The sequence below is a fragment of the Salmo salar genome, chromosome 06 (genome assembly GCF_965601325.2).
Source record: "Salmo salar chromosome 06, fSalSal1, whole genome shotgun sequence".
In the NCBI taxonomy this organism is placed as follows: domain Eukaryota; kingdom Metazoa; phylum Chordata; class Actinopteri; order Salmoniformes; family Salmonidae; genus Salmo; species Salmo salar.
The window spans coordinates 14,541,532-14,563,783 of record NC_138296.1 but is presented as its reverse complement, the minus strand read 5'-3'; the positions used below and the strand labels follow the sequence as shown (position 1 = coordinate 14,563,783).

General features: G+C 40.6%; 1 protein-coding gene across 1 annotated transcript; it reads left to right on the top strand.

Annotated features, from left to right (window-relative positions):
• Positions 1-2,608: 2,608 nt before the first annotated feature.
• LOC123743386 (stonustoxin subunit beta) lies at positions 2,609-19,704 on the top strand. The gene is made up of 5 exons (XM_045719793.2): positions 2,609-4,016; positions 6,155-6,272; positions 6,744-6,917; positions 7,048-7,094; positions 18,260-19,704. The coding sequence occupies exons 2-5, from the start codon at positions 6,190-6,192 to the stop codon at positions 18,811-18,813; spliced, it is 858 nt and encodes a 285-aa protein (XP_045575749.2). The 5' UTR covers positions 2,609-4,016; positions 6,155-6,189; the 3' UTR covers positions 18,814-19,704.
• The last annotated feature ends 2,548 nt before the right edge of the window (positions 19,705-22,252 follow it).

Sequence of the window (22,252 nt, the reverse complement as noted above, 5' to 3'; positions counted from 1 at the left end):
CCGTTGGTGCGACTACGGTGGAAAGTCCAGACCAGGTCTCCACCGTGCGCATCCCCTCTGAATTTGCCGTTTTGGCTCTCGCTTTCTTCTTACAGAAGGAACTCAATTACCACCCCATCGACGGGAGGATTGTGCGATAAATCTCCTGGTAGACGCAGCACTTTCCAGGAGTCACGTGTATCCCCTGTCCCAGGAGGAGTCGGCGGCTATGGAAACATATGTCTCCGAATCCCTGGGGCAGGTGTACATTCGGCCCTCCACTTCACCTGTCTCCTCGAGTTTATTTTTTGTGAAGAAGAAGGATGGAGGTCTGCGCCCGTGTATTGACTATCGAGGTCTCAACCAGATCACTGTTAGGTACAGTTACCCGCTACCTCTCATAGCCAGTGCGATTGAGTCAATGCTTCTTCACCAAATTGGATCTCAGGAGCGCTTACAACCTGGTGCGTATCCGGGAGGGAGACGAGTGGAAGACAGCTTTCAGTATCACCTCAGGGCACTATGAGTACCTCGTCATTCCGTACGGGTTGATGAATGCTCCATCAGTCTTCCAGGCCTTTGTAGACGAGATTTTCAGGGACCTGCATGGGCAGGGTGTAGTGGTGTATATTGATGACATCCTGATATACTCCGCTACATGCGCCGAGCATGTGTCCCGGGTGCGCAGGGTGCTTGGTTGACTGTTGGAGCATGACCTGTACATCAAGGCTGAGAAATGTCTGTTTTTCCAACAGTCCGTCTCCTTCCTAGGGTACCACATTTCCACTTCAGGGGTGGAGATGGAGAGTGACCGCATTTCAGCCGTGCGTAATTGGCCAACTACCACCACGGTAAAGGAAGTGGAGCGGTTTCTAGGGTTTGCCAACTACTACCGGAGGTTTATCCGGGGCTATGGTCAGGTAGCGAGCACCCATTACCTCTCTGCTGAAGGGGGGACCGGTGCATTTGCAGTGGTCAGCTGAGGCGGACAGGGCTTTTGGTCAGCTGAGGGCTCTGTTTACCTCGGCTCCTGTGCTGGACCACCCGGATCCCTCTTTGGCATTCATAGTGGAGGTGGACCCGTCTGAGGCTGGGATAGGAGTCGTGCTCTCTCAGCGTTCGGGTACGCCACCAAAGCTCCGCCCCTGTGCCTTCTTTTCGAAGAAGCTCAGCCAAACTATGACGTGAGGGAACGGGAGTTGTTGACTGTCGTCAAGGCCTTGAAGGCGTGGAGACATTGGCTTGAGGGGGCTAAACACCCTTTTCTCATCTGGACTGACCACCACAATCTGGATTACATCCGGGCGGCGAGGAGACTGAATCCTCGCCAGGCAAGGTGGGCCATGTTTTTACCCGTTTTGTTTTCACCCTATCGTACAGACCAGGTTCCCAGAACGCAAAGGCAGACGCACTGTCCCAGATGTATGACACAGAGGAGCGGCCCATGGATCACACTCCCATACTCCCGCCCTCTTGAGAGAGGTGAGCTTGGACAATCTATCATTTAATGATGAAAAGATAAGATTTTCTTTTTTAATAAAAACATAAATGCTCCTGTTGAGGGTACACTCAATATACCAATAAGAGAGTTCCAAACCTCTCTGCCAATAACAACTTGTTTTCAGTTTTCCCCTTCCATCTCAGACCACTCCCAGACAGTCCTAGCAAAATAATTACTTGAGAAATTGCTCTTTGCTAAGAGAAGCAATTTTTTTTTTTACTATTTAATTTAACAGAAACCACAGTAAAGTACTTACTTGTTCAGCAGAAATTATTTGATATTGAGGTAAAAATGGCTGCATTGGACCTTTAAAAGTTAGTTTTTTTACACAATTTACCTCCAACATGGACCCCTGCATACTTGCACGTACACACCAGAGGAGGCTTGTGGTGGTGCTATAGTAAAGACTAATGGAATAAATGGAATGGTATCAAACACATAATTTATCTATTCCATTCTAGACATTACAATGAGCCCGTCCTCCTATAGCTCTTCCCACCAGCCTCTTCTGCTACACACCCACACATTTCTCGGAAACGTCTCTGCTCTGGTAAAAGAGAACTTGAAAGTACCACATCTTGTTTCTGATCTTTTTGCTTGCCAACATTCTAGACAGTTTGTTAAATGCTTAGTAGGCGTATGTTGTATCTACATGTCTCTGCATGAAACCACAGGTTTAGTTTTCTAGACCGATGGGGAGGAGTGGGGTGGGTTGTAGAGACTTTTGCAACGCAACTGTGGTTAGCACAACCTTGTGACTTATTTAACTTCCTGTTTGGCTTTGTGATACTTTTGAGAGGGAGCTCAAAGTGAATGACTTTTCCAGTTTGCCTTTGTGCGGTTAACTGAGAATATTCAACAGTAAATTAATGCAGTATTCACTAGTATCTCTCTGCCTTCCCATTAGCTGTCTCTGGATCTCTGACCCTCACTGACAGACTACCACTTAGATGTCACATAACCCGTGTGTGTGTGTGTGTGTGTGTGTGTGTGTGTGTGTGTGTGTGTGTGTGTGTGTGTGTGTGTGTGTGTGTGTGTGTGTGTGTGTGTGTGTGTGTGTGTGTGTGTGAGATATAGCCTAATGGTTTATAACAGAGGTGCACAGTTGTCAGACATCGGTCCGGACCGAGGGAGTCAGTAGAGAGTAGATACAAGAGGGAGTCAGTAGATACAACAGGAAGTCAGTAGATACAACAGGGAATCAGTAGAGAGTAGATACAAGAGGGAGTCAGTAGAGAGTAGATACAATAGGGAGTCAGTAGATACAACAGGAAGTCAGTAGATACAACAGGGAGTCAGTAGATACAACAGGGAGTCAGTAGATACAACAGGGAGTCAGTAGATACAACAGGGAGTCAGTAAATACAACAGGGAGGCAGTAGATACAACAGGGAGTCAGTAGATACAACAGGGAGTCAGTAGGTACAGCAGGGAGTCAGTAGAGAGTAGATACAGCAGGGAGTCAGTAGATATAACAGGGAGTCAGTAGATATAACAGGGAGTCAGTAGATATAACAGGGAGTCAGTAGATACAACAGGGAGTCAGTAGGTACAGCAGGGAGTCAGTAGAGAGTAGATACAGCAGGGAGTCAGTAGATATAACAGGGAGTCAGTAGATACAAGAGGGAGTCAGTAGAGAGTAGATACAACAGGGAGTCAGTAGATACAACAGGGAGTCAGTAGATACAACAGGGAGTCAGTAGGTACAGCAGGGAGTCAGTAGAGAGTAGACACAACAGGGAGTCAGTAGATACAACAGGGAGTCAGTAGATATAACAGGGAGTCAGTAGATAGTAGATACAACAGGGAGTCAGTAGATAGTAGATACAACAGGGAGTCAGTAGATATAACAGGGAGTCAGTAGATACAACCGGGAGTCAGTAGATACAACAGGGAGGCAGTAGATACAACAGGGAGTCAGTAGATAGTAGATACAACAGGGAGTCAGTAGATAGTAGATACAACAGGGAGTCAGTAGGTACAGCAGGGAGTCAGTAGAGAGCAGATACAACAGGGAGTCAGTAGATATAACAGGGAGTCAGTAGATAGTAGATACAACAGGGAGTCAGTAGGTACAGCAGGGAGTCAGTAGAGAGCAGATAAAACAGGGAGTCAGTAGATATAACAGGGAGTCAGTAGATATAACAGGGAGTCAGTAGATATAACAGGGAGTCAGTAGATACAACAGGGAGTCAGTAGAGAGTAGATACAACAGGGAGTCAGTAGAGAGTAGATACAACAGGGAGTCAGTAGAGAGTAGGTACAACAGGGAGTCAGTAGAGAGTAGGTACAACAGGGAGTTAGTATAGAGTACAGTGCACTATACTGGGAATAAGGGATGCAGCCAATGTAGGCCTAATATCTTGTATCCAACCAGTAAGGGTCATGGTCAGGGTAAGGCTATGCGTTAGGGTTAGGTTTAGGGTAGGGTCGTCCCAAGGATCCCATCTACCGAGGAGGCAGAACCTCCTCGCTAGATGAGTTGAACAAATGAAAGTAACTTTCGACTCTGTTTCTGTTGAGATAGAGATAAAAGGTAAGACGACGATTGTTGTGTGTATTCATATAGTTGATGATATTGTTATGTATATTCATATAGATGATGATATTGTTATTTGTATTCATATAGTTGATGATATTGTTATGTGTATTCATATAGTTGATGATATTGTTATGTGTATTCATATAGTTGATGATATTGTTATGTGTATTCATATAGATGATGATATTGTTATTTGTATTCATATAGTTGATGATATTGTTATGTGTATTCATATAGTTGATGATATTGTTATGTGTATTCATATAGTTGATGATATTGTTATGTGTATTCATATAGTTGATGATATTGTTATGCGTATTCATATAGATGATTATATTGTAATGTGTATTCATATAGTTGATTATATTGTTATGTGTATTCATATAGTTGATGATATTGTTATGTGTATTCACATAGTTGATGATATTGTAATGTGTTCGATAAAGTTCATATTTATGTCCAAATACATCCATTTTGTTTGCGCGTTAGGTTCACTATCCAAATCCAAAACGCGCATGCTTACTTAGTCCAGATGAAAAGTCAAAAAAGTTATACTACAGTTTGTAGAAACATGTCAAACGATGTATAGAATCAATCTTTAAGTTGTTTTTAACATATATCTTCAATAAAATTCCAACCGGATCTATCCGTTCTCTTTAGGAGTGAATATGAACTCAGCTCGCTCCCAAGTCCTTGCGCTTGACTGTACCCATGCCTTATAATGGGACACTTACTTCCTTGGGCTGTTATTCCCTTCAAATTCACCATAGAATCCTCAAACAAGGTTCTAAAGACTGTTGACATCTAGTGGAAGCTTTAGGAAGTGCAAAATGAACCCATAGTCACTGTATACTGTAAAGGCAATCACTTGAAAAAACTACAACCTCAGATTTCCCACTTCCTGGTTGGATTTTTGTCAGGTATTTGCCTGCCGTATGAGTTCTGGTATACTCACAGACATCATTGAAACAGTTTTAGAAACTTCAGAGTGTTTTCTATCCAAATCTACTAACAATATGCATATCCTACCTCCTGGGCCCGAGTTGCAGGCAATTTAATTTGGGTACGTTTTTCATCCGGCCGTGAAAATACTGCCCCCTATCCCGAAGAGGTTTTAAGGTGCTCCAAAGCTTTTTACTATCATTCTTTATATCACTTATCTTTGTTTCATAGTATTGTTTATTTTTATTTTTGTTTAGCTTAGTCACATGATTTCTTAATTTGTAGTAAGTTTGCCAGACTTATTTGCCATACCTTTTTCCTCATCCCTCTCAACCATACCATTTTTCAATTCCTCATCAATCCAAGGGGATTTAACAGTTTTACAGTAATTTAGTGGGTGTGTGCTTATTAGTAACTGGAATAATCAATTTCATAAATGTGTCAAGTGTAGCATCTGGTTGCTCCTCATTACACACCACAGACCAGCACATATTCTTTACATCATCAGCATATGAATCACTGCAAAACTTATTGTATGACCTCTTATACACTATATTAGGCCCAGCCTTTGGATCTTTGGTTTTCCTAGATATGGATATTATATTGTGATCACTACATCCTATGGATTTGGATACTGCTTTAATAAAGCACAATTCCGCAGCATTAGTAAAGATGTGATCAATACATGTTGATGATTTCATTCCTGTGTTGTTTGTAACTACCCTGGTAGGTTGACTGACAACCTGAACCAGGTTGCAGGCACTGGTTACAGTTTGAAGTTTGTTCTTGAGTTAGCAGCTTGATGAGAGCCAGTCAATATTTAAATCACCCAGGAAATATACTTCTCCATTGATATCACATACGTTATCAAGCATTTCACACATATTATCCAGATACTGACTGTTAGCACTTGGTGGTCTATAGCAGCTTCCCACAAGAATGGGCTTTAGGTGAGGCAGATGAACCTGTAGCCATATTACTTCAACAGTACTTAACATTAGATCGTCTCAAAGTTTTACCAGAATGTGGTCCTTTATATAGGCCTTTCTGTCTTTTCGGTAAATGTTATAACCATGTATTGCTACCACTGTATCATTAAAGATATAATCTAAGTGAGTTTCAGAGATAGTCAGAATATGAATGTCATCTCTTACAAGCAAGTTATTGACTTCATGTACCTTGTTTCTCAGGCTGCATATGTTAATATAGGGTTCAGTGCTCTAAAATGAGTCTCTCTGTGGAGAGAGAGGAGAGGGGCCCTGCCTCTAAAATGAGTCTCTCTGGGGAACATGACACCAAAGCTAAGAGGTGAGATGACAAGTTTATTTCCAAAACACACAATTGTGTTCTTACATCAGAAATGATTGCTTCTGGGTGTCTTCAATATTACTGTTCTCAGATGTTTTATTCATGTGTGCTAAATTACTAAAATGTAAAAATGTTACATACAGATCTCATATTACTGTATTACATTTTTTGTTAAATTATATATATTTGTAATATTGATGTGACAAATGTGTCATTTGTACAGTTCTTTATGAAACATGTAGTTATTTGTTACATTTGACTCTGTAAAACCTAGCGGTATTATTAATTTCTCTGAGAGGGGGCAGATATATAGCATTTTGTATGACCATACAATTCTAGGAGATGGAAGATGAATCTATATGTTGTTTTGTTGTTTGAGAGAATAAACCAAATGCATCTGCAATTGTCCTTCTACACAACTGGTGTTAAATTAACAGTGTGTTTGTGAAATTATGATTATCTCTTTGTCAGGCTGTCAAGCTGTGGAGTCACAGAGGAAGGCTGTGCTTCTCTCGCCTCAACTCTGAGGTCAAACCCCTCTAACATGAGAGAGCTGGACCAGAGTAACAATCACCCTGGAGACTCAGGAGTCCGACTGTTCTCTGCTGGACTGGAGGAGCCACACTGCAGACGGGCGAAACTCAAGTATGTAAGATTAACATTCTTACCACCCCTTGGACAAAGTTATATGCTGACTGTGTGTGTGTGTGTGTGTGTGTGTGTGAGTTCACGTGTATCACTCAATGACTGTCTATTCTTCTGCTTACCGCTACAGGGTGGAACATGGTGGAGAGTACACAATGAAACCTGGGCTTATAAAATGTAAGTGTTGACTGCTGTGAAGAATATTACTAAGTCTTATCGTCTTATGGATCTCTACAGATCGGTGTCCTACCCTCGGGACACTTGAGCTAATGTGTGCTAATGTGATTAGCATGACGTTGTAAGTAACAAGACAATTTCCCAGGACATAGACTTTTCTTATAATCTAACTGCACTGTCCAATTTACTGTAGCTATTACAGTGAAAACATACAATGAAATTGTTTGAGGAGAGTGCACAGTTATGTACTTAAATGTACACTGCTCAAAAAAAAAAATAATAATAATCAAACTGTCCACTTAGGAAGCAACACTGATTGACAATACATTTCACATGCTGTTGTGCAAATGGAATAGACAACAGGTGGAAATTATAGGCAATTAGCAAGACACCCCCAATAAAGGAGTGGTTCTGCAGGTGGTGACCACAGACCACTTCTCAGTTCCTATGCTTCCTGGCTGATGTTTTGGTCACTTTTGAATGCTGGTGGTGCTTTCACTCTAATGGTAGCATGAGACGGAGTCTACAACCCACACAAGTGGCTCAGGTAGTGCAGCTCATCCAGGATGGCACATCAATGCGAGCTGTGGCAAGAAGGTTTGCTGTGTCTGTCAGCGTAGTGTCCAGAGCATGGAGGCGCTACCAGGAGACAGGCCAGTACATCAGGAGACGTGGAGGAGGCCGTAGGAGGGCAACAACACAGCAGCAGGACCGCTACCTCCGCCTTTGTGCAAGGAGGAGCAGGAGGAGCACTGCCAGAGCCCTGCAAAATGACCTCCAGCAGGCCACAAATGTGCATGTGTCTGCTCAAACGGTCAGAAACAGACTCCATGAGGGTGGTATGAGGGCCCGACGTCCACAGGTGGGGGTTGTGCTTACAGCCCAACACCGTGCAGGACGTTTGGCACTTGCCAGAGAACACCAAGATTGGCAAATTCGCCTACTGGCGCCCTGTGCTCTTCACAGATGAAAGCAGGTTCACACTGAGCACGTGACAGACGTGACAGAGTCTGGAGACGCCGTGGAGAACGTTCTGCTGCCTGCAACATCCTCCAGCATGACCGGTTTGGCGGTGGGTCAGTCATGGTGTGGGGTGGCATTTCTTTGGGGGGGCCGCACAGCCCTCCATGTGCTCGCCAGAGTTAGCCTGACTGCCATTAGGTACCGAGATGAGATCCTCAGACCCCTTGTGAGACCATATGCTGGTGCGGTTGGCCCTGGGTTCCTCCTAATGCAAGACCTCATGTGGCTGGAGTGTGTCAGCCGTTCCTGCAAGAGGAAGGCATTGATGCTATGGACTGGCCCGCCCGTTCCCCAGACCTGAATCCAATTGAGCACATCTGGGACATCATGTCTCGCTCCATCCACCAACGCCACGTTGCACCATAGACTGTCCAGGAGTTGGCGGATGCTTTAGTCCAGGTCTGGGAGGAGATCCCTCAGGAGACCATCCGCCACCTCATCAGGAGCATGCCCAGGCGTTGTAGGGAGGTCATACAGGCACATGGAGGCCACACACACTACTGAGCCTCATTTTGACTTGTTTTAAGGACATTACATCAAAGTTGGATCAGCCTGTAGTGTGGTGTTCCACTTTAATTTTGAGTGTGACTCCAAATCCAGACCTCCATGGGTTGATAAATTGGATTTCCATTGATTATTTTTGTGTGATTTTGTTGTCAGCACATTCAACTATGTAAAAAAAAGTATTTAATAAGATTATTTCATTCATTCAGATCTAGGATGTGTTATTTTAGTGTTCCCTTTATTTTTTTGAGCAGTGTATATATTGACCAATTAGGCACATTTGGGCAGACTTGATACAACATTTTGAACAGAAATGCAATGGTTCAGTGGATCAGTTAAAACACTGCTGCCATCATGTGACCAAAATCTAAATTGTGCCTAGAGGCCTAAGTCAGATAATGGCCTTTCTCTTGCATTTCAAAGATGACGAAAAAAAAAAAATTTTTTAAATTGTTTTCTTTGTATTATCTTTTACCAGATTTAATGTGTTATATTCTCCTACATTAATTTCACATTTCCACACACTTCAAAGTGTTTCCTTTCAAATGGTATCAAGAATATGCATATCCTTGCTTCAGGTCCTGAGCTACAGGCAGTTAGATTTGGGTATGTCATTTTAGGTGAAAAAAAAAGAGAAAAAAAAGGCTGAAAACCGCTGGTAGGTTTGAGTAACAAAATGAACTCGCACAGACAGACAGAAAACACAGGTATAAGTACCCAGGGGATAATGGGGAAGATGGGCAACACCTGGAGGGGGTGGAGACAAGCACAAGGACAGGTGAAAACAGATCAGGGCGTGACAATAAGGTGCTTGATAAAAAGATACAAGTCATATTTTTACTATTATGGTACATGTATGTGTAAGTAATACATTTTTATGTTTAGGTTTTCAATATGTCACAAACTCTTTATTGATTATTCAAATACATTTTTTGACATTGGGCTATTTATCAAAAGTTATTGTCAGCAGGAAGCAACTTCATGTAATTTTTGACTTATGTTTTAGGAATATTATTGGAAATTTCAAAATTATTTCCAAAAGTATTCTTCTTAATTAGGTAAAAACTGCTGATTGAGTCCAAAAACATGATATGATTTATTTATTTTGATCTACCATAAATCATGAAAACGGGTTTGACTTGTCTATAATAAGGCACATACACCAATAACAAACAAGAAAAGGTTGATTTTGCAAATACGGGCATGTTTTAATGTTTTTGAAAATGACTCCTCCAGAAACTGCTTTTTATCTATCTGAATATTTTCTTCACTCTGTCTGGAAACAAGATATAATAGTGGCTGAGACCATAAATGTCATTACCACCACGTCATAAAATGTGCTATTTTAGTTGAAAAGGAAATTAGAGAAATTGTGCCTAAGGTATTTTATATAACATTTCACAAAAAATATATATATATTTTTTTTACTATTTGGAAGTTTTAATTATATGTAATCATCATTGTCATGTCTAAATGTCTATATATGCCTTGATGATACTCAGAAACATGTATTTACAAATTCAAAATCTAAACATTTTACATAATTCCTAAAATAATCTTAAGAACATGCATATAAGGTTCACATTCAGTCATGGCCAAAAGTTTTGAGAATGACACAAATATTAATTTTCACAAAGTCTGCTGCCCCAGATTGTATGACGGCAATTTGCATATACTCCAGAACGTTATGAAGAGTGATCAGATGAATTGCAATTAATTGCAAAGTGCAAAGCCATGCAAATGAACTGAATCCCCCAAAAACATTTCCACTGCATTTTAGCCCTGCCACAAAAGGACCAGCTGACACCATGTCAGTGATTCTCTTGTTAACACAGGTGTGAGTGTTGACGAGGACAAGGCTGGAGATCACTCTGCCATGCTGATTGAGTTCGAATAACAGACTGGAAGCTTCAAACGGAGGGTGGTGCTTGGCATCATTGTTCTTCCTCTGTCAACCATGGTTACCTGCAAGGAAACACTTGCCGTCATCATTGCTTTGCACAAAAAGGGCTTCACAGGCAAGGATATTGCTAACGGTAAGATTGCACCTAAATCAACCATTTATCGTCTCATCAAGAACTTCAAGGAGAGTGGTTCAATTGTTGTGAAGGCGGCTTCAGGGCGCCCAAGAAAGTCCATCAAGCGCCAGAACCGTCTCCTAAAGTTGATTCAGCTGCGGGATTGGGGCACCACCAGTACAGAGCTTGCTCAGGATTGGCAGCAGGCAGGTGTGAGTGCATCTGCATGCACAGTGAGGCAAAGACTTTTGGAGGATGGCCTGGTGTCAAGAAGGGCAGCAAAGAAGCCACTTCTCTCCAGGAAAAACATCAGGGACAGACTGATATTCTGCAAAAGGTACAGGGATTGGACTGCTGAGGACTGGGGTAAAGTCATTTTCTCTGGTGAATCCCCTTTCTGATTGTTTGGGGCATCCGGAAAAAAGCTTGTCCGGAGAAGACAAGGTGAGTGCTACCATCAGTCCTGTGTCATGCCAACAGTAAAGCATCCTGAGACCATTCATGTGTGGGGTTGCTTCTCAGCCAAGGGAGTGGGCTCACTCACAATTTTGCCTAAGAACACATCCATGAATAAAGAATGGTACCAACACATCCTCCGAGAGCAACTTCTCCCAACCATCCAGCAACAGTTTGGTGACGAACAATGCCTTTTCCAGCATGATGGAACACCTTGCCATAAGGCAAAAGTGATAACTAAGTGGCTCAGGGAATAAAACATTGATATTTTGGGTCCATGGCCAGGAAACTCCCTAGACCTTAATCCCATTGACAACTTGTGGTCAATCCTCAAGAGGCGGGTGGAAATTCTGACAAACTCCAAGCTTTGATCATGCAAGAGTGGGCTGCCATCAGTCAGGATGTGGCCCAGAAGTTAATTGACAGCATACCAAGGCGGATTGCAGAGGTCTTGAAAAAGAAGGGTCAACACTGCAAATATAGACTCTTTGCATTAACTTCATGTAATTGTCAATAAAAGCCTTTGACACTTATGAAATGCTTGTAATTATACTTCAGTATTGCATAATAACATCTGGCAAAAAATATCTAAAGACACTGAAGCAGCAAACTTTGGAAATTAATATTTGTGTCATTCTCAACATTTTTAGCCATGACTGTACAGTACCAGTCAAAAATTTGGACACACCTACTCATTCAAGGGTTTTTTTATTCATTTTTACTATTTTCTGCAATATATTTTATATTTGAGATTCTTCAAAGTAGCCACCCTTGTTGACAGCTTTGGACACTCTTGGCATTCTCTCAATCAGCTTTACCTGGACTGTACTATATGTCAATCTACCAAACCAGGCAACTAAAAGCAACTTTCTAAACAATGTTTTTGGTTAGTTTCTAGCTTGTTAGCTAGCTATCTGGCTATCCAAATCAAATAATGACCATATCAACGACAAGTTTGATGTCGGAAACCATGTTCATGATGTCACTGCGACAACTGTCTGCCTGTCGATGTGTATGTGGGTGTGCTCCCTCTGCTGTCTCCTGAAGTACCCGATAAGCTCCTTTGTTTTGTTAACATTGAGGGGGAAGTTGTTTTTCTGGCACCACTCCAGCAGGGCCCTCAGCTCCTTCCTGTAGGCTGTCTCGTCATTGTTGGTAATCAGGCCTACCACTGTTGTGTCATCTGAAAACTTGATGATTGAGTTGGAGACGTGCGTGGCCACGCAGTCATAGGTGAACAGGGAGTACAGGAGGGGGTTGGAAATTGTACTGGAACTTATGACAACAAACTATAATTTAAGAGGTTCAATTAAGAAAAAAAGTTCTAATAGGGTTCTGATTGGGGTGACAAGAACATAGAGTATTCAACAAGTCTCAAGTTACCGTAACCTCGCCTTTTCATACCTAGAAACATCTACAGTGCTTTGCATAAGTATTCACCCCCTTTAGACTTTTCCACATTTTATTGTGTTACAACCTGGAATTAAAATGGATTTAATTGTCATTTTTTATCAACAATCTACTCAAAATACTCTGTAATGTCAAAGTGGAAGAAATATTCTGTCTCTAAGAGCTTTCCACACGTGTATTGTGCAATATTTCCCCATTTTTCTTTTCAAAATTCTTCAATCTCTGTCAAGTTGTTGTGAATCATGGCTAAACGGGTATGTTCAAGTCTTGCCATAGATGTTTAAGTAGATTTAAGTCAAAACTGTAACTTGGCCATTCAGGAACATTCACTGTCTTCTTGATAAGCAACTCCAGTATAGATTTGTCTTTGTGTTGTAGGTTATTGTCATACTGAAATGTTATTTCCTCCCCCAGTGACTGGTGTAAAGCAGACTGAAGCAGGTTTTCTTCTAGGATTTTGCATGTGCTGAGCTCCATCCCATTTCTTTTCATCCTGAAAAACTGACCAGTATTTTCCTGATGTCAAGCATACCCATAACATGATGCAGCCACCACCAAATAAGGAAGCATTTACTCAGTGATGTGTTGTTGGATTTGCCCCAAACATTAGGCTTTGCATTTAGGCCAAAAGGTGTATTCCTTTGCCTTGTGTTTTCAGTATTAATTTTTAGTGCCGTGTTGCATACAATATGCATACTCTGTATATTTGCCATTGAACTCTGTAACTGTTTTAAAATCACAGTGGTTACATCTCTGAGCAGTTTCATTCCTATCCTGCAGCTCTGTTCAGAAGGATGACTGTATCTTTGATGTGTCTGGGTGGTTTAATACATAATCCACAGCATAATTATTAACTTGACTATGCTTAAAGAGATGTCAGATTTTTTATTGTTACCCGTCTACCAATCACTGCCCTTCTTTATGAGGCTTTCGAAAAGCTCCCTGCTCTTTGAAGTTTAATCTGTGCTTGAAATGCAATAGTTAACTGAGGGACATATGCTGTATGTATGTGGGACAGAGGAAGGGTTAGTCATTGAAAAATTATGTCTACCCCTACTTTTTCACACAGAGTGAGTCCATATAATTTATTATATGATTTGTTAAGCCACATTTTACTCCTGAACTAATGGTGGTGAATACTATATGCAACTACTAGACAATATTTTTTATTAATCTTTAAAATAAAATATGAATTGTTCTTCCACTTTGAAATTACAGAGTATTTTGAGTAGATTGTTGATAAAAAAATGTAACATTTAAACCTGTTAGGGACAGACGTTCCGCTAGCGGAACGCCTCACCAATATCCAATGGTATAGCGTGGCGCGAATTACAAATACCTAAAAAATGCAAAAACTTAAATTTTCCAAACATATGACTATTTTACACCATTTTAAAGACAAGACTCTCCTTTATCTAACCACATTGTCCGATTTCAAAAAGGCTTTACAACGAAAGCAAAGCGTTAGATTATGTCAGGAGAGTACCCTCCCAAAAATAATGTGATTATTTTGATTATTATTTTAATGTGAGCCATTTTCAAAGCATGCATATATGTCACAAAAACCAAAACCACAGCTAAATGCAGCACTAACCTTTGATGATCTTCATCAGATGACACTCCTAGGACATTATGTTATACAATACATGCATGTTTTGTTCAATCAAGTTCATATTTATATCAAAAACCAGCTTTTTACATTAGCATGTGATGTTCAGAACCGCAAACTTCCAGTGAATTTACTAAATTACTCACGATTAAACGTTGACAAAAAACATAACAATTATTTTAAGAATTATAGATACAGAACTCCTTTATGCAATCGCAGTGTCAGATTTTAAAATAGCTTTTCGGTGAAAGCACATTTTGCAATATTCTGAGTAGATAGCCCGGCCATCACGGCTAGCTAATTTGACACCCACCAAGTTTGGCCCTCACCAAACTCAGATATACTATAAGAAAAATTGGATTACCGTTCTTCATCAGAATGCACTCCCAGGACTTCTACTTCAACAACAAATGTTGTTTTGGTTCGAAATAATCCATAGTTATATCCAAATAGCTCCGTTTTGTTCGTGCGTTCAAGTCACTATCCGAAGGGTGACCGCCGGTGCATTTCGTGACAAAAAATTTCAAAATATTCCATTACCGTACTTCGAAGCATGTCAAACGCTGTTTAACCTCTCTAGGGCCGGTGGGACGAAATCGTCCCACCTACGTAACAGCCAGTGGAATCCTGTGGCGCGTTATTCAAATACCTTAGAAATGCTATTACTTCAATTTCTCAAACATATGACTATTTTACACCATTTTAAAGACAAGACTCTCGTTAACCTGTTATGGCTAGGGGGCAGTATTTTCACGGCTGGATAAAAAACATACCGATTTAATCTGGTTAGCACTCCTACCCAGTAACTAGAATATGCATATACTTATTACATATGGATAGAAAACACCCTAAAGTTTCTAAAACTGTTTGAATGGTGTCTGTGAGTATAACAGAACTCAAATGGCAGGTCAAAACCTGAGAGATTCCTTTACAGGAAGTGGCCTGTCTGACCATTTCTTGAACTTCTTTTCCATCTCTATCTTTTACTAAGGATCTCTGCTCTAACGTGACACTTCCTACGTCGTCCATAGGCGCTCAGAGCCCGGGAAATAACAGAATGTCGTCATACCAGCCCCAGGCTGAAACACATTATCGCCTTTCTCAAGTGGCCGATCAAGGGACTCTGGGCTTAGGCGCGTGACCCGACCGCCCCCGCCTTTGTGATTTTTTTCCTCTGTTTGCCGAAAAGGAGATTCCCTGTCGGAATATTATCGCTTTTCTACGAGAAAAATGGCGTAAAAATAGATTTTAAACAGCGGTTGACATGCTTCGAAGTACGGTAATGGAATATTTAGAATTTTTTTGTCACGAATTGCGCCATGTGCACGACCCTTCTTTACCATTTCGGATAGTGTCTGGAACGCACGAACAAAACGCCGCTATTCGGATATAACGATGGATTATTTTGGACCAAACCAACATTTGTTATTGAAGTAGCAGTCCTGGGAGTGCATTCTGACGAAGACAACAAAAGGTAATGAAACTATTATAATAGTAAAGCTGATATTGGTGAGTGCTAAACTTGCCGGGTGTCTAAATAGCTAGCCCGTGATGCCTGGGCTATGTACTTAGAATATTGCAAAATGTGCTTTCACCAAAAAGCTATTTTAAAATCGGACATATCGAGTGCATAGAGGAGGTCTGTATCTATAATTCTTAAAATAATTGTTATGCTTTTTGGGAACGTTTATCGTGAGTAATTTACTAAAATGTTAGCGAATTCCCCGGAAGTTTGCGGGGGTATGCTAGTTCTGAACATCACATGCTAATGTAAAAAGCTGGTTTTTGATATAAATATGAACTTGATTGAACAAAACATGCATGTATTGTATAACATAATGTCCTAGGGTTGTCATCTGATGAAGATCATCAAAGGTTAGTGCTGCATTTAGCTGTCTTCTGGGTTTTTGTGACATTATATGCTAGCTTGAAAAATGGGTGTCTGATTATTTCTGGCTTGGTACTCTGCTGACATAATCTAATGTTTTGCTTTCGTTGTAAAGCCAGTTTGAAATCGGACAGTGTGGTTAGATAAAGGAGAGTCTTATCTTTAAAATGCTGTGAAATAGTCATATGTTTGAAAAATTGAAGTTTTTGTATTTTAGAGGAGTTTGTATTTCGCGCCACGCCCATCATTGGATATTGGAGCAGGTGTTCCGCTAGCGGAACGTCTTCTAACCACACTGTCCGATTTCAAAAAGGCTTTACAACGAAAGCAAAACATTAGATTATGTCAGCAGAGTACCCAGCCAGAAATAATCAGACACCCATTTTTCAAGCTAGCATATAATGTCACAAAAACCCAGAAGACAGCTAAATACAGCACTAACCTTTGATGATCTTCATCAGATGACAACCCTAGGACATTATGTTATACAATACATGCATGTTTTGTTCAATGAAGTTCATATTTATATCAAAAAACAGCTTTTTACATTAGCACGTGACGTTCAGAACTAGCATACCCCCCGCAAACTTCCGGTGAATTTACTAAATTACTCACGATAAACTTTCACAAAAAGCATAACAATTATTTTAAGAATTATAGATACAGAACTCCTCTATGCACTCGATATGTCCGATTTTAAAATAGCTTTTCGGTGAAAGCACATTTTGCAATATTCTCAGTAGATAGCCCGGCATCACAGGGCTAGCTATTTAGACACCCACTAAGTTTAGCACTCACCAAAGTCAGATTTACTATAAGAAAAATGTTATTACCTTTGGTATTCTTCGTCAGAATGCACTCCCAGGACTTCTACTTCAATAACAAATGTTGGTTTGGTCCAAAATAATCCATAGTTATATCCAAATAGCGGCGTTTTGTTCGTGCGTTCAAGACACTATCCGAAAGGGTAAATAAGGGTGACGAGCATGGCGCATTTCGTGACAAAAAAATTCTAAATATTCCATTACCGTACTTCGAAGCATGTCAACCGCTGTTTAAAATCCATTTTTATGCCATTTTTCTCATAAAAAAAGCGATAATATTCCGACCGGGAATCTGCGTTTAGGTAAACAGACGAAAGAAAATAAAGCATGGGGTCGACTCGGGCACGCGCCTAAGCCCATAGTACTCTGATCAGCCACTTGCCAAACGCGATAAAGTGTTTCAGCCAGAGGCTGCCTCGATAGCGTTCAGCTTTTTCCCGGGCTCTGAGAGCCTATGGGAGCCGTAGGAAGTGTCACGTTATAGCAAAGATCCTCAGTCTTCAATAAAAAGAGCCAAGATGAAACACAACTTGTCAGACAGGCCACTTCCTGCATGGAATCTTCTCGGGTTTTGGCCTGCCATATGAGTTCTGTTATACTCACAGACACCATTCAAACAGTTTTAGAAACTTTAGGGTGTTTTCTATCCAAAGCCAATAATTATATGCATATTCTAGTTACTGGGCAGGAGTAGTAACCAGATTAAATCGGGTACGTTTTTTATCCGGCCGTGTCAATACTGCCCCCTAGCCCTAACAGGTTAAAATACATTTTTAATAGCGATAATATTCCAACCAGGCGACGTTGTATTCGTTCAAACACTGAAAGAAAAAAATGGAGTCGTCTCGTGCATGCGCGCTCCAGTGTCATTGTTCTCAGAAGGACCACTCACAAAAACTCCTGCTGTTTTTCGCCCAGAGACTGGAGAGCTCTCATTCCACTTTCTGGCGCCTTCTGAGAGCCAATGAAAGCCTTCGAAAATGTCATGTTACAGCAGAGATGCTGTATTTTTGCTAGAGATGCCCTAGAAGGAGAACAAATTGTCAGACAGGGCACTTCCTGTATAGAATCTTCTCAGGTTTTGGCCTGCCATATGAGTTCTGTTATACTCACAGACACCATTCAAACAGTTTTAGAAACTTTAGAGTGTTTTCTATCCAAATCTACTAATTATATGCATATTCTAGTTTCTGGGCAGGAGTAGTAACCAGATTAAATCGGGTACGTTTTTTTATCCGGCTGTGAAAATACAGCCCCCTATCCCAAACAGGTTAATTCCAGGTTATAACACAAGAAAATGTGGAAAAGTCTAATGGGGGTGAATACTTATGCAAGGCACTGTACATAAATTAATAGGAGACAAGTGAGTGAACATTCTAATGTGATTGATGATGATTTCTAATAATATTATTGGGTCTGGTTTCATCCATCAGATGCCTGTGATCTCAAACTGGACCCAAACACCGTAAACAGACACCTCTCTCTGTCTGAGGAGAACAGAAAGGTGACATGGAGGAGAGAGGAGAAAACATATCCTGATCACCCAGAGAGATTTACAGACCATGGACAGGTGCTGTGTAGAGAGGGTCTGACTGGGCACTGTTACTGGGAGGTAGAGTGGAGTGGGAGAGGGGCTGATATAGGAGTGACATATAAAGGAATAAGCAGAAAGGGAAGAGTTAAGGACTGTCTGATTGGATATAATGAAAAGACCTGGAGTCTGTTCTGCTCTGTCAGCAGTTACAGAGCCTGGCACAATAATAATCCCACTACCATAGACGTCCCCTCCTCCGGCTCCCGCAGAGTAGGAGTGTATCTGGACTGTCTAGCCGGCACTCTGTCCTTCTACAGAGTCTCCTCTGACACACTGACCCACCTGTACACATTCCACACCACATTCACTGAGCCCCTCTATCCAGGGTTTTATGTTTGGAATAACTCCTCAGTGTCCCTGTGCCAGGTGGTCGCTGTGTCAAACACAACATGATGTTTCACTCTAATCATGGTCATGTTCAGTAAGACAGACTGGGGCAACAGTGTAGGATATCTCTCTAGTCATTTTCAGTAAGACACACTGGAGCAACAATGTAGAATATCTCTCTAGTGTGTAAACATATGATTGTAAATATTCATGAATAAACACCATTGAAGTTGTCAGACATTGTCAACTAGAGTCATTTATTAATAGAATGAATCACCACACTGTGTTGTAAAAACGTTTTTCCTTTAGAAATCTTGTTGTTATTGGGCATCTTGGTGTTTGTACACATTGTTGTCTGTAGAATGTTTCTTTGTAAAGTTCTTGACACAATAATCTTGTTTCTGTATAAACTCAATTCCACTGAATGAAATGTACATGTAACAGATTTGACTAATAAAGGTTAATCAAACAGATGAAAGAAGAGAGGTGTAAATGTTTTAATATTTAATATGAATATGAATATGACAGTACAGTTGTCACGTCCTGACCAGCAGAGGGAGTAGTTGTTTTATATTTTGGTCAGGACGTGGCAGAGGGATGTTTGTTTTGTATGGTGGGGGTTTTGTGTGTGTTGTAGAGGGGTGTTTGATTTATGTGTTCCTGGGTTTAGGGTGTATGTTCTAGGTTAGTATGTTCTAGGTTGTATTTCTGCATTCTGTCTAGTTTAGGTTTTCTATGTTTAGGTTTGGGTGCTGGACTCTCAATTGGAGGCAGGTGTTTCTCGTTGCCTCTGATTGAGAGTCCTATATATGGGTAATTGTTTGGTGTAGTGTTGTGGGAGATTGTTTCTTGTTTTGCCTGTGTGAGCATGACAAGACTGTTTTGTTGTTCGTTCGGTCTTCATTTTGTTATTTTGGTGTTTTCTTGATTTAAAATAAAATATGAGCATCCACATTCCTGCTGCGTTTTGGTCCTCCGTTCCCGACAACAACCGTTACAACAGTAAATGTAGTACAGTAATAGGGGTTGTGTTCAAACCCCCCACACATTGATGTTGAATTGACATCCTTGCCCTGTGGGACACCACACTATCATTCTGTTTTAAATAAAAAAAATATTTAATGCAACCGCTGTGTCAGATTTCAAAAAAACTTTACAGCGAAAGCACACTTTGCAATAATCTGAGTACAGCACTCAGACAACAACAACAAGCAATACAGATACCCGCCATTTTGGAGTCAACTAAAATCAGAAATAGCATTATAAATATTCACTTACCTTTGATGATCTTAATCAGAATGCACTCCCAGACATCCCAGTTCCACAATAAATGTTTGTTTTGTTCGATAAAGTCCATAATTTATGTCCAAATACCTCCTTTTTGTTCGTGCGTTTAGTCCACTACTCCAAATGCAGGAAGCGCACGCAAAATGTCACGACAAAAAGTGAAAAAAAGTTATATTTATGTTCGTAGAAACATGTCAAACGATGTATAGCATCAATCTTTAGGATGTTTTTTTTATCATAAATCTTCAGTAATATTCCAACCGGACAATTCCAATGTCTTCAGAAAAGAAAAGGAACACAGCTAACTCTCATGTGAGCACGCGCCACTGAACTCATGTCATTCTCTCAGTCATCTGACTCCAGGACCTCTTATTCTCTCCCCAGTCACAGTAGAAGCATGAAACAACATTCTAAAGAACGTTGACATCTAGTGGAAGCCTTAGGAAGTGCAAAATGACCCCACAGACACTGTATACTGGATAGGGAATCACTTGAAAAACTTCAAACCACTTCCTGGTTGGATTTTTTTCTCAAGTTTTTGCCTGCCATATGAGTTCTGTTATACTCACAGACATCATTCAAACAGTTATAGAAACTTCAGAGTGTTTTCTATCCAAATCTACTCATAATATGCATATCCTACCTTCTGGGCCCGAGTAGCAGGCAGTTTAATTTGGGCACGTTATTCATCTGAATTTCCAAATACTGCCCCCTGTCACCAAGAAGTTAACCTCTCTGGGAAATGTGGGATGCTAGCGTTACCCGCGGGACACACTATTCAACAGCCAGTGAAATAGCAGGGCGGCAAATTCAAAACAACAAAATCTCCTAATTCAAATTTCTCAAACGTACAAATATTATATCCCATTTTAAAGATACACTTCTCGTTAATCTAACCACATTGTCCGATTTCAAAAAGGCTTTACAGCGAAAGCAAAACATTATATTATGTTAGGAGAGTACATAGCCAAAAACAATCACACAGCCATTTTCCAAGCAAGCGTATATGTCACATAAACCCAAAACACAGCTAAAAGAAGCACTAACCTTTGATGATCTTCATCAGATGACACTCCTAGGACATTATGTTATACAATACACGCATGTTTTGTTCAATGAAGTTCATATTTATATCCAAAAACAGCTTTTTACATTGGCATGTGATGTTCAGAACATGCATTCCCACCCAAAACTTCCGGTGAATTTACTAAATTACTCATCATAAACGTTGACAAAATACATAACAATTATTTTAAGAATTATAGATACAGAACTCCTTTATGCAATCGCTATGTCAGATTTTAAAATAGCTTTTCGGCGAAAGCACATTTTGCAATATTCTGAGTAGATAGCCCGGCCATCACGGCTAGCTATTCAGACACCCGCCAACTTCAGGGCTCACTAAACTCAGAATTACTATTAGAAAAATGGTATTACCTTTGCTGATCTTCGTCAGAATGCACTCCCAGGACTGCTACTTCCACAAGAAATGTTGTTTTTGTTCCAAATAATCCATATTTATGTCCAAATACCTCCGTTTTGTTTGTGCGTTCAAGTCACTATCCAAAGGGTAATGCGCGATAATATCGAGACAAAGAAAATCTAAACGTTCCTTTACTGTACTTAGAAGCATGTCAAATGCTGTTTAAAATCATTTTTTATGGTATTTTTCTCGTAAAATAGCGATAATATTCCAACCGGACAATAGTGTATTCATTCAAAGACGAAAAGAAAAAACAGCATGGTCTCGTGAATGCGCATCTCCAATCTCTTAGTCACCAGGCTGTCCACTGACAAACTGTGCTAGTATACTCGGCCCAGAGACAGGAGACGCCTCAATCCGCTTTCTGAACGCTTTAGCGAGCCAATGGAAGCCTTAGAAAGTGCCACATAACCGCTCAGATACTGTAGTTTCATTAGAGAAGCAAAAGAAGGACTACAAATTCGCAGACAGGCCACTTCATGCTTGGAATCTTCTCAGGTTTTGCCTGCCATATGAGTTCTGTTATACTCACAGACACCATTCAAACAGGTTTAGAAACTTCAGAGTGTTTTCTATCCAAATCTCGTTTCTGGGCAAGAGTAGTAACCAGTTTAAATCGGGTACATTTTTTTCATCCGGCCGTGAAAACACTGCCCCCTATCCCAAACAGGTTTTAAGAAAGGGCAATACTTTAAACAAAATTTCATTTTCAATTAGTCGGAAATGAGAAGTTGC

Coding starts and splice junctions, on each gene's coding strand:
- LOC123743386 (XM_045719793.2), top strand. CDS start 6,190: ATGAGTCTCTCTGTGGAGAGAGAGGAGAGGGGCCCTGCCTCTAAAATG. Junction 6,273..6,743: donor CATGACACCAAAGCTAAGAG/GTGAGATGACAA, acceptor TCTCTTTGTCAG/GCTGTCAAGCTGTGGAGTCA. Junction 6,918..7,047: donor TGCAGACGGGCGAAACTCAA/GTATGTAAGATT, acceptor TTACCGCTACAG/GGTGGAACATGGTGGAGAGT.